At 42.2% G+C, this 12,972-nt stretch overlaps 1 protein-coding gene across 1 annotated transcript in view; it reads left to right on the forward strand.

Moving 5' to 3' along the window:
• The window catches only part of cad (caudal), a 291,229-nt gene extending 278,628 nt beyond the window's left edge, over nt 1–12,601 (forward strand). The window contains exons 2-3 of the mRNA XM_067143555.2: nt 3,252–3,397; nt 9,358–12,601. Of these exons, the coding sequence (XP_066999656.2) occupies nt 3,252–3,397; nt 9,358–9,507 (296 nt within the window). The 3' untranslated portion in view covers nt 9,508–12,601. The remainder of the gene's footprint in view (nt 1–3,251; nt 3,398–9,357) is intronic.
• The last annotated feature ends 371 nt before the right edge of the window (nt 12,602–12,972 follow it).

The raw sequence follows: 12,972 nt of genomic DNA on the forward strand, positions 1-12,972 counted from the left end.
CGTGCCACTGTTCTGTAAGACAATACAGATTCCCCGCAAGCCTTTTGAAGACCTTGATGACACTGTCGTACTGTACGACCTCTGGCACATTCAATCTTGATCCAACTCCGTTGTTCCTGTTTGGAAAACATAGTGACAACGTTACGTTAGACCGCTAGCTCACAAGTGACTGTGTTTCTCTCGCTTGTGCGCACGCAGGTGATGTGGGAAGGACGAGTCCATTTGCTCTGAGGTAAGGTAGGTATGTAACCAACGTGTGCTATCAGCGACAATATTAGATTCCGTTGCATAACGCCTCCACAGCAGCGTTGCCACTATTTAAGTTCCAACCCTCGTACATTTTGTACTAGGCAACCCGTGCTGCTCTGCAGCATTCGTATTAAATAGGTCCGATAACGTGTCTTCATATGAAAGTGCTCTATTCCCTACGCGTTTTTTTATCAGTTCTTACCTTTAGGATTTATGCTACCTTTTATTATGTATCTAGTGCATATTTTAGATTCTTTATTGTGACGTTAATTGATATTTTACTATTTCGTAGCTTTAGAATTTTAGATTATTTTGTTTCTAGTGGAAGTTTTTCCTTGTGCAGCCCATGGTGTCTGTGGAGTAGTTGATGTTTTTATATAAATAATAAAAACAAATTATAACTACTGCGCGTGCGTATGTACGGCCGAATACGGTGCTCAAAATCATTATCATGCATTTTACTCCTCATTTTTACAGTTTATGCTGAAAATGTTCCCCATGCACCGCCGAACATAATCAGCATCTCCTAATGAAGTTTTTGGTTACTCTACCAAGTTCTTCAGCACTGATTGATGCAGTTGCAGCTCTTAAATTGTCTTTAAGTTTAGTGTGTGAGGGTTGTTCCCATAAAATAACATTTTTTAACATTCCTCATAAATAAAAATCACGTGCCGTTAAATCTGCGCTACGAGGGGGCGACGGATTTTTACTTATGATCCTCGTACCAAACACGCTTCAGTAAGGAGATAACGACCTTCACGCCTATTTTTATTGTTTACTGAACCTGTACGCTTGAATATCTTGGCCAGTTGTTTTATTGTCCGATTGTTATCAATCAGTGAATCAATCACTACTGATCTGCATTTAGGACAGTCGCCCAGGTGGCAGGTTCCCTATCTGTTCTTTTCCTAGTCTTTTCTTAAATGATAAAAAAGAAATTGGAAAATGATTGAACGTCTCCCTTGGTTTATTCCAATCCCTAACCTTCCTATGAAAGAATATTTGCCCCAATTCGTCCTTTTAATTCCAACTTTATCTTCATATTGTGATCTTTCCTACTTTTAAAGACACTACTTAAACTTATTGCCGGCCCCGTGCTGTAGGGGTAGCGTGCCTGCCTCTTACCCGCAGGCCCCGGGTTCGATTCCCGGCCAGGTCAGGGAATTTTACCTGGACCTGAGGGCTGGTTCGAGGTCCACTCAGCCTACGTGATTAGAATTGAGGAGCTATCTGACGGTTTAGAAAGCCAAGAATAACGGCCGAGAGGATTCGTCGTGCTGACCACATGTCGTAATCTGCAGGCCTTCGGGCTGAGCAGCGGTCGCTTGGTAGGCCTAGGATCCTTCAAGGGCTGTAGTGCCACGGGAAAAAATGGGGAAAACGCAAACTTATTCGTCTACTTATGTTCTCCCACGCCATCTCTCCACTGACAGCTCGGAACATACCACTTAATCGAGCAGCTCGTCTCCTTTCTCCCAAGTCTTCCCAGCCCAAACTTAGCAACTTTTTTGTGACGCTACTCTTTTGTCGGAAATACCCAGAACAAATCGAGCTGCTTTTCTTTGGATTTTTTCCAGTTCTTGAATCAAGTAATCCTGGTGAGGGTCCCGTACACTGGAACCATACTCTAGTTGGGGTCTTACCAGAGACCTATACGTCCTCTCCTTTACATCCTTATTACAACCCCTAAATAGCCTACAATAATAGCAATGTGCAGAGATCTGTACCCTTTATTAATCATATTTATGTTATTACCGCCATTAAGGTATTTTCTTATATTAATACCTAGGTACTTACAATGATCCCCAAAAGGAACTTTCATCCCATCAATGCAGTAATTAAAACTGAGAGGACTTTTCCTATTTGTGAAACTCACAAGCTGACTTTTAACCCCGTTTATAATCATACCGTTGCCCACCGTCCATGGGTCTCCTTGGAAATTTCATGCGAAACTTTTAACTTGTCCTAGCGCACGATTTTCTGCATTTAATGTAAGTATTGTGCAGATATACACATTGACGTAACGAATATTTCACATACATTACGGCACTATACACAATCACAATAAAACACTGTATAATACGACATACAGTACCCAGTACCTTCATTGAACACCGTGCTATCTCGGAGCTCAGCTCTCAGCAACTCCAGGAAGTGCCGGAAACCTCGTGCGCAAGTGACCGGTAGTGGCCTGTCATCGGCGGTCAAGGTCGAGCGAGAAAGTCCTTGCCAAGCATAAATAAAGACTCTGTATAAGCGCCGCGCTATGAATATGATGTACACGATTCCAACCGTCATTGGGACTGTCCACCAATCAGCCTAGCTTATCCGAAAAATGTGGATTCAACGCTAATCTCGGATATTGTATTTTTCACCTCTTGTGACCCCCACGCCGATAGTGATGAACATGAATCCAGAGTGTCACGATTTATCTCAGCGACCCCAGAAACTCTGTATTCAGCACCAATATGGGTTGTTTTCGGTTATTTTTCACGTGTCTCATTCCCAACACCCAGCCCTACGACACTGGGGGTGTCTCAAGCCCACAGTATATTTCATACAGTATGTGTACCGACTTTTATTGAAATTGCAGGATCGCTTATAGACGCCTGCCATTTTTAATCATTTAGCTTTGCCGAAATTTTGTACGTAAATATATTGCTCGTTAACTGTGTGCAACCCGCTACAGTGATTTTGTGATTTGATTTTAGTGTTACTCAAAGTTGAATGCACTTAGAGGACTCATTGACCGACAGGTAATTCTGCAGAGAATAAAAATGAATGAAGCAAGTCAGTCCAGTAGAACGGCCAGAGGGACTTTTCTAATATAGGCCTATAGATTATTGTTATCCAATGTAGAATAAGGTAACACATCCTTTTGAAGGTAATTTCATTTTGCTACAATTTCAGCAAACGGATCATTTCGAAATTTTCATAATTTTATCAAAACTATCAGTTCATGCTTCTATAAGTTTATCAGAAATTCTCTTTCTTGTTTACAGGAAAGACGCGAACCAAGGACAAATATCGAGTGGTGTATAGTGACCACCAGAGGCTCGAGCTCGAAAAGGAGTTCCATTACAGTCGATACATCACAATACGGCGGAAGGCTGAACTGGCGGCCGCCCTCGGACTTTCGGAGCGACAGGTATGTAAGGTTCATTTTGTTCAGGTAGTGAATATTGTTAATGAGAATGGTCAGCGCAATTGCACACATTTTGAGCGAATTGAACGTCAAGGTTGAAAAACATTATAGAATGTTCTGAAAAATGTTTTACCACCTCGGTACCCTAATCACTAGAGACGCCAATTTCAGCTCTACTAGATTAGAATGCAACCTCATTTAAGGAACTAGGAAATATCGTCTAGCCCACTGAATGGGTGTGTTGTAAGATTACCATAAACATAAGGGGTTCTGCCCCTTATGACCCCTTCATTTTATGCAGCTCTCTCTACATAACCGTAGGGTGAACTAGATAAAACTTGCTACGCACTTCAGGAAGTTTTCATTCTAAACTATGAACTACGGAATCTATTAGCAGCGATACCCGGAATGTACACTTGAAGCCAGGAAAACAAAACAATAGTGAGGAAAAGCCGTTTTGAAGACAAAAGACTTCTGACGACAGTGAAACATATCAATATTGAAGTACGAATGGCTTTAAAAAATCATTTTCTGGAGCATACTTCTGTATGGGTGCGAAATCAGGGCATTTGTAGAGTACGACAAGGAAAGTTTAGAAGTTGTTTTGAAATATAGCTGTTTTTAGTTTGATCCACATTAAGACCCCAGGTATTGACAAGTATTTATGCAGTGTCCTATTCATGCAAGAGCGGCAGTCTATTTATTTATTTAATTAAGTAATTATTGGATACACCTAATGGAAGGCCATTTAACACTAATAATATGAGAAATTTAAATAAGTATAACAAGGTAACAATCGGGATAAACAGTCAGTATTAATTATCAACCGTAATGTTAATAAAAATAACAAAACAATAAGAATGGTAGCAATAACTACCAAGGGTCGGTACAGAGTTATCAAGAAGAAAGGTCATGTTTTGGAAGGACGGATTAAAATGGAAACCGGGAGATGACTTCAGAGGAATCTCTTTGAAGGATGCAAAGGGTGTGAATATGTCACACAGGGAAACTGGCAACACAATTGTTTTGAAAGTACATCTAAATTATAACTGTCCCACAATATTTTAGAATGTCCCCCTTTTTTGACTGTCTTGTCCCTCACTCCTTCCTTCAACAGTTTTTCATCCTACGTATGCTTCTCTTTAGGTAAAATTTTCCCACAAAATTACAAATCTGTGTGTACTAAATTTTTGGATGGGATATAATATATTTCATCTGTGAAACAAAAAAAGGTTAAAGTGACATATTTTTTCTATATACCTAATTTATTTCGCATAATATAATGCTCATATAACTTGAAATAATCGTAGTTTCAATTTAAATAATATAACATTTTGTTCACGACCTTGAGGGTGGTTTCATGTGTTCACATAGAAAGAAATCATAATTCTATCTTAAATAGTTGCTGAGAAAAGTACACCTGAATATCTGAAAACTCAAATTTAATGTATTTTAAAAAGTCCATTGCAGGTAAACTAATCGCATAAGGATTTTTAAAATGTATAGTAATAGCAACAGTTAAGAATATTATACATGTATGTGGTGAAAATTTCATTAGTTTATTGTGAATAGGAGTGCAGCTGCAATATTGTCCACGCGGAACTAGAATGGGATTGACATTATTAAGAGAACGAGACGCTCGGTGTTGCCACGTCGTATTACTCAACGAAAGCCTCTTCGCGGCAAAGTCAATATCATACGTTAAAGTTGTATTTTAAACAGTGGCGTGCACTGAGTTTCATCTACCTCAGCGCTGCTGGGGCAAAGAACTTTGTATTAACATTTTCTAATTATTCTTTAGAAGGCTTTTTTAATATTTAAAAAATTGCGAACATCTAAGCCAAGCCAAGTACAGCTGTCTCGACAATCCGCTCGCACTACCGCGGTTTAGTTTCTCCAGCGAGCTGGGTTTCCTTCTCGGCGCGATAGAGAGCTACCCCCATCGAAATTTAAGGTCGCTTGGGTCACGCATGCACTTGTAGCTTCCTCGAGGTGGAGCTGTTCCCTCCCCAGACAGCAATTTAAGGTGACAGGCCAGCTAGCTTAGGTAAGGGGTGTTAGTTTTAATACTTGACACTCGAAGTCTTCAGCGCCACACTTTAGAGACTGCAAGAGAAATACCAACATCTTAACAGTATAGCCACTTGCACATCGTCTTGCTATTAAAAATAGAACCAGTATATGAAATCAATTGTAATATAGAAGAATATATTTTAGTCTTGGGTTTAGGCATTTGTACAGCTTTCTCGAGGAATTCATTGATGATACGTGTAGAGTACGTGTTCCGATAGCCGAAGAAGAATATTTAGGTTGCCCAGCTTGAACACAGAGTTAAGCGCGAGTGGTTGTATGTGATGGTGGTATATAGTGAATTTCTGTAGTGTTCCTCTTGCATTATAGGTGAAGGTTTCGCGAGTTCTTTGTCATTCTCCATGAATGTATCGTATCGTAATCTGTTTACCCTCCAGGGTTGGCTTTTCCCTCGGACTCGGCGAGGGATCCCACCTCTACCGCCTCAAGGGCAGTGTCCTGGAGCTTCAGACTTTGGGTCGGGGATACAACTGGGGAGAATGACCAGTACCTCGCACAGGCGGCCTCACCTGCTATGCTGAACAGGGGCCTTGTAGAGGGAGGAGAAGTGGGAAACCACGGAAAACCACTTCCAGGATGGCTGAGGTGGGAATCGAACCCACCTCTACTCAGTTGACCTCCCGAGGCTGAGTGACCCCGTTCCAGCCCTCGTACCACTTTTCGAATTTCATGACAGAGCCGGAAATCGAACCCGGACCTCCGGGGGGTGGCAGCTAATCACGCTAACCACTACACCACAGAGGCGACTCCATGAATGTAACGTGTGTTATACGTCGTGACAAATATTTCCCCTCGTTTATCGTTGATGCACGTACACTCAGTATGCGAGTGAAACTATAAAACTTCATCTACGGTAAAATACCATTTAAATTTTGCTGATTTATTTAGGTTAGGCTTTTTAAGTGAAGAACAAATAGTTAGTCCCAAGTTTTTTCGTGAAAACCATGACTGTACTATCACGAAGCGTCACCGGGTGAAACTGTGAGTATGTTGTTTAAAATCTGCTATAGATTAAGTTGCCGGCCCCGTGGTGTAGGGGTACCGTGCCTGCCTCTTACCCGGAAGCCCGGGTTCGATTCCCGGCCAGGACAGGGATTTTTACCTGGACCAGAGGGCTGGTTCGAGGTCCACTCAGCCTATGTGATTAGAATTGAGGAGCTATCTGACGGTGAGATAGCGGCCCCGGTCTCGAAAGCCAAGAATAACGGCCGAGAGGAATCGTCGTGCTAAACACACGACACATCGCAGTCTGCAGGCCTTCGTACTGAGCAGCGGTCGCTTGGTAGGCCAAGGCCCTTCAAGGGCTGTAACGCCATGGGGTTTGGGGTTTATAGATTAAGTTATGATTGTGTCGTCACTGCCGTGAATATCAATTTGGAAGTATGTGCGAGCGTGTGGTTGAAAATGTGCTTGAAATATCTTTCTCAGGTAGACCTTTCCACGAAAAATGCAGCCTTATAAAATGGTAATATTGACTTTATAGAGTGTAGTGGGGCTACGATTATTTATATTTTAAAAACCTTTTTTTCATCTGGGGCAGTGAATATATTCACCGCGCGCCACTGATTTTGAATAATGCAAGCAGATATTCAAATGAAAATATAAACATAAGCATATGTAATGCATAAGTAATATTAATATTTGCGGCAAGAACAAATAGTTATCAATGTCAGTAAATACACTGACTGACAGAGCAAATGCAACACCAAGAAGGAGTTGTCAGAACTTTATGCCAATTGCAGGGTAGACTGACGTCACTAAGGTATGCTCATGATGTGAAATGCGACGCTGTGCTGCGCACGTAGCGAACGATAAATGGGACACGGCGTTGGCGAATGGCCCACTTCGTACCGTGATTTCTCAGCCGACAGTCATTGTAGAACGTGTTGTCGTGTGCCACAGGACACGTGTATAGCTAAGAATGCCAGGCCGCCGTCAACGGAGGCATTTCCAGCAGACAGACGACTTTACGAGGGGTATGGTGATCGGGCTGAGAAGGGCAGGTTGGTCGCTTCGTCAAATCGCAGCCGATACCCATAGGGATGTGTCCACGGTGCAGCGCCTGTGGCGAAGATGGTTGGCGCAGGGACATGTGGCACGTGCGAGGGGTCCAGGCGCAGCCCGAGTGACGTCAGCATGCGAGGATCGGCGCATCCGCCGCAAAGCGGTGGCAGCCCCACTCGCCACGTCAACCGCCATTCTTCAGCGTGTGCAAGACACCCTGGCTGTTCCAATATCGACCAGAATAATTTCCCGTCGATTGGTTGAAGGAGGCCTGCACTCCCGGCGTCCGCTCAGAAGACTACCATTGACTCCACAGCATAGACGTGCACGCCTGGCATGGTGCCGGGCTAGAGCGACTTGGATGAGGGAATGACGGAACGTCGTGTTCTCCGATGAGTTACGCTTCTGTTCTGTCAGTGATAGTCACCGCAGACGAGTGTGGCGTCGGCGTGGAGAAAGGTCAAATCCGGCAGTAACTGTGGAGCGCCCTACCGCTAGACAACGCGGCATCATGGTTTGGGGCGCTATTGCGTATGATTCCACGTCACCTCTAGTGCGTATTCAAGGCACGTTAAATGCCCACCGCTACGTGCAGCATGTGCTGCGGCCGGTGGCACTCCCGTACCTTCAGGGGCTGCCCAATGCTCTGTTTCAGCAGGATAATGCCCGCCCACTCATTGCTCGCATCTCCCAACAGGCTCTACGAGGTGTACAGATGCTTCCGTGGCCAGCGTACTCTCCGGATCTCTCACCAATCGAACACGTGTGGGATCTCATTGGACGCCGTTTGCAAACTCTGCCCCTGCCTCGTACGGACGACCAACTGTGGCAAATGGTTGACAGAGAATGGAGAACCATCCCTCAGGACACCATCCGCACTCTTATTGACTCAGTATCTCGACGTGTTTCTGCGTGCATCGCCGCTCGCGGTGGTCCTACATCCTACTGAGTCGATGCCGTGCGCATTGTGTAACCTGCATATCGGTTTGAAATGAACATAAATTATTCGTCCATGCCGTCTCTGTTTCTTCCCCAACTTTCATCCCTTTCGAACCACTCCTCCTTGGTGTTGCATTTGCTCTGTCAGTCAGTGTATAATTCTCGTACGACGGAAGCCGGTTTATAATAATCTTACTTCTCTTTTCCTATTTTAACAACAGTGTTTTTGCTTAATCTAACCTCAGCTGCAGTTCTATTTCACACTTTATTTACAGAAATAAGAGGACCGTTATTAGTTTTATTTCGTTCCAAAATACTCTCGTACTCAGCAAATAACGTCCCGACTTTGCAACTTTGTAGGAATGCCTTTGCCAAAACGGTTCCTCTCTTCACTTTCTGCCATCGGATTAAAATTAAAAGATGCTAGGCAAACAATATTTAAAAATTAACCGTGCAACTATAACCACGCTATTATTATTATAGACATGAACACGTCTTTAGTAAAAACTATTTGTGTATGAGAGTACAATTATCCACGTGGACACACAAATACAAACACAAAGCAATCTTCCCTGTTAAGAAACTGATAGCACAGTGACCAACGCTGGGGAAAGCTCTCTCTCTCGCCCCACGTGTTAGGAAAACAGCAATATTGTCTTAAGATTTCCCTCCCTTCTCTTCGCTAGCCCGCGCTCTTTTCTGATTAGTCGCAAGTAAATGGTCAATTCTGGATTGTCACGATAACCTGCTCATGTTTTATTCCCACTCCATCCCCATCCCAGCTGGAGAACATATGCTGGAGCAACTGTCAGTCCCATTCTAGTTCCACGCCCAAAGCAGGCTGCAAAATGACAGCAATTGCCTAAATGTAGGAGATGTCCTGTCAGTGTAGCAAGTAGCTTACGATAAATTTTCTTGTCTTATTTCAGGTTAAGATCTGGTTCCAGAACCGACGCGCTAAAGAACGGAAGCAGGTGAAGAAACGCGAAGAGATGCTGCACAAGGAGAAGATGGAGGCTGCGACCGTAGCGCATCAGCAGCTGCAACACCAGCACTTAGGGCCGGCGTCGGTTATGTGACATGAGGATTCGTGGTTCAGCGCTGACGGTAGCCAGCAGGACAAACAGGTGATTTGACACGAGGAAACGTGGTTCCCCTCGGTCGACTGTGAGAAACTGGGCTTGGGGGAGGGCATGTGACAGGATCCAGTGTTCATCTGAGATGACAGCAATCGTCAGTAAAATCTGGGAGCTATAAAATTACTACAATATAAAACACGTTGTTTCCAACTGCTGATGTCAACTTACGGAACCAAGGATGTCACATTTTAGCTGATACGAAATCACAGTGATGAACGGCACAGGAAATTTCAGATTCCTATAAAAGTATTTACATGACAAAATGCCTTTCAGACAGATCTCAGGTTAACAGCGTGTGGATCACCATGAAGAGTGAATCGATTCGTTGTGACGGCGACTAGGAATGAGTTTCAGAGACGTGTCTTTTGCCAGTGACTGCGGGGAGTAGAAGCAACTACTTGGCTTGTTGTTTTCTCTGGTTCCTGTCACCCAAAAGATGTCATATAACAGCAGAGTGAACCGTGCATCTTATCTGAAGATGCCACACAAATATTAGAAATGTTTTTGCTGCATTTTCAAGAACTTCTTAAAGAAGGACATATTTCGAAGCAAACGGTGCATCCTAACTTAGTGTTCGACTAGGGCTGATCAAAGGAAGATTAAGACTAACCTTTACACTTCACTAATTATGTTTATTTTAAAAAGTTTTTCCATATGTTCCAAAAGTAGTCCACACTAGCAGACAGAGCCAGTGACGAGTAGAAGATGATGTGAAGGCTCGCTCTTAACTTACATGCAAAATGTTCATGTGATAAATTTCGGCTAGTAGCATCTGATTAATGACAAATAACGGGAGAGACGTCTAAGTCAGATTCCTCTTTCCGTATTTACTCATAATTTATGGAGTTTCCTTTTTGCGAAAAAAAGAAAGAAAACTGTTGTTGTATTTTACTCATTTTGAGTTCACTGCTAAACTGAACTGATCACCACTAAAACCTGTAGCTGAATTAGGTCTCATTCAATATACCCTTTTAATAGTGGCTGGAAATCGATTCCTTTGTTTTGGGAGACAGCGTCTAATTAACAATACTCCTGTTGCAGTTGATAGCGGAGTAATACATTCCCCGAATGAGACATAGGACAAAAATAAAATCTTTATGTGCCTCCTGTGATACAGATTTAATTTCAATAAGTTCAGTTTCAGATTAAGATAGCATAGCCACAGGGAACGTAAAGACACACTTCAGTGAGGACATTGTCGGTGGAAACACAGAAACGTTTTAATATTGCACTCGTAACAATAGAGATGGATCATTCCTTAATGCCTTAAATCGAATTAAAATTTGTAAATATTTTTATAAAAATAGAGGGGCTGCTTCAGCCAGGTGAACGCCCTCCTCTGTCTACGTCAATGGCAGATATATAGGATCTTTATAAATATGCTGCACTAGCACCACTGAAACCACGGTAGTTACCGACCACTGGCCGGTCAATGCGTGCCGTCTCTGTGCCCTGTTCAGCGTCAAATAACAGGCATAAGAGGTTATTTCTGGTTAAACTGTGAGACAATATTCTTAACCTGGAATTACAGATGATGTTCAGAGTGACGTCTCTCAGCTCTCAAACACGTTTGGTAAACCCTACGAAGATCGTAAACACTAGGTGAATTTCAGTCTGTGAGGTATTCTAAATAACTTATTGATTGTTCTACTGCAGATCATCTTTTGTGTGAGAGTTTCAGGCGTACCCCTTTCCTTTCAACAGTCCCTATAGACAATAATCACAGTTATTTACCGCGTAGGACGTTTACAAATCATTTGGACTATAGTGCACCGAAAGGTTCTATCTACATTTTTATGAACCACGTATGTGGGCCCCTCTGATTATTCAATTTCTATCAAGGATAGGTTCATGCCTAATCAAAATTTGTAAGGTAATCATTTCCTTTGTGGCAGTCTGCAGGTGCTGTAGGAACTATGTAAAATAAAGTTAATGAAAGGACGCTTTTCACACGGTTTTTCTTATTCTCTTCGACCAGCCCTCATGAATTATAGTTCAAATACTTTGTAAACGTCCTGTTCGGAAATCAGGCACTCATGTAGAGAGTCAATCGAATGGGGCTGCTTCGTCTTCCACTCCTCCTGCTGACCAGTCTTCGTCTACAAATCGTGCTAAGCACTGTGCGCAGTGGTTGAACACAACGTGTCAACAAGTGAGTTAAGAAATAGTAAACTGGGAAGAGAGAGGGCGTGCTAATCAGACCTCCCACCCTACCTACATCACCATGCCCCGCCGATAACTCAGAAGGAAGTTTACTAAGTATTTGAACTATAACTTATGATTGATATTTGTTTATACAGTAATCAGATGTAACTTACGAGTGTGTGGGTATTCTTATTCCCTTTGATCAGCGCTCATGAATTAACTTATGATTGAGATTGTTGATACAGTAATGAGATGTAAATTACGAGTGTGTCATGCCTGTTCTTCAGAAATATTATGGATCGTAACGACAATAATTAGTTCCGCTCAAAGAAATACTCCCGAGTTCTTGAACAATATTCGCCGCTTCCCAGTTAACTGCACATGATGTTGATTGCCCCCCACCGTGTGTCACGCTGGCCCATACTCCTATGAACTAAGACATTATGAGATGGATGGTAAGGTGGATGATATTATTTATAAATACAGATGAATAGTGTACAGTATAGACTTTATTGTGTACAGACGGTGGAAAGTGTGTTAGTGTTTTGTAGTGTCATGGTTGCTGTGCAATTGTGAAGATAGTTTATTGGATAATCTTACTCACTGTGCAACCCTGTGTAATATGAGCTCCGTCTTCACTGAAGAGACAGTGTTTGAGATGTGCTCAAAAAACTATTGACGTCCTTCCTGGTGACTTTCAGTTTGTATTATTTTAAATTTTACTGAAGTTATTGGCAGTTTGAGAAAGTTGTTATTAACATACCTGAGCAATCTAGTAATTTGCACGTTGTGATATGCGTATGTATGTATTCCTTATGTTTTGATTGATGAAAAGAATTAACCCGGTTATAGTGTACACTTACCCGGTGAGAATGCTTACATAAAAACATTTTCTTCAACATAACGTGTTGTTATCTGTGTATTTATTTCCTGTCCTTTCCAATATAATTTTTACTGATTCTTGGTAACTTGTACTGCAAGTCACGTCAAAAATTGAGGAAAATTTCCTCTCATATCTTAACTATGCTTCCATTCTTCACCAGTTATGTCCTATCACTAATCAAATGTAGTTTTGTAACATAACACTACTGATTTATAGTGTCATCACCACCAGAAAGGAAAAGGAGTTATTCTCCGGAGATAAAAAGCTATTTTTACCTAATGCATGGATTTTCACGAAAATTTGTGGGAATTTCACGAACATTTCCTTAATATAAAATTAATAGTTTTTTTCCAAAATAAATTTTTGTTTTGAAAGTT

This window comes from Anabrus simplex, chromosome 3 (genome assembly GCF_040414725.1).
Source record: "Anabrus simplex isolate iqAnaSimp1 chromosome 3, ASM4041472v1, whole genome shotgun sequence".
Taxonomy (NCBI): Eukaryota; Metazoa; Arthropoda; class Insecta; order Orthoptera; family Tettigoniidae; genus Anabrus; species Anabrus simplex.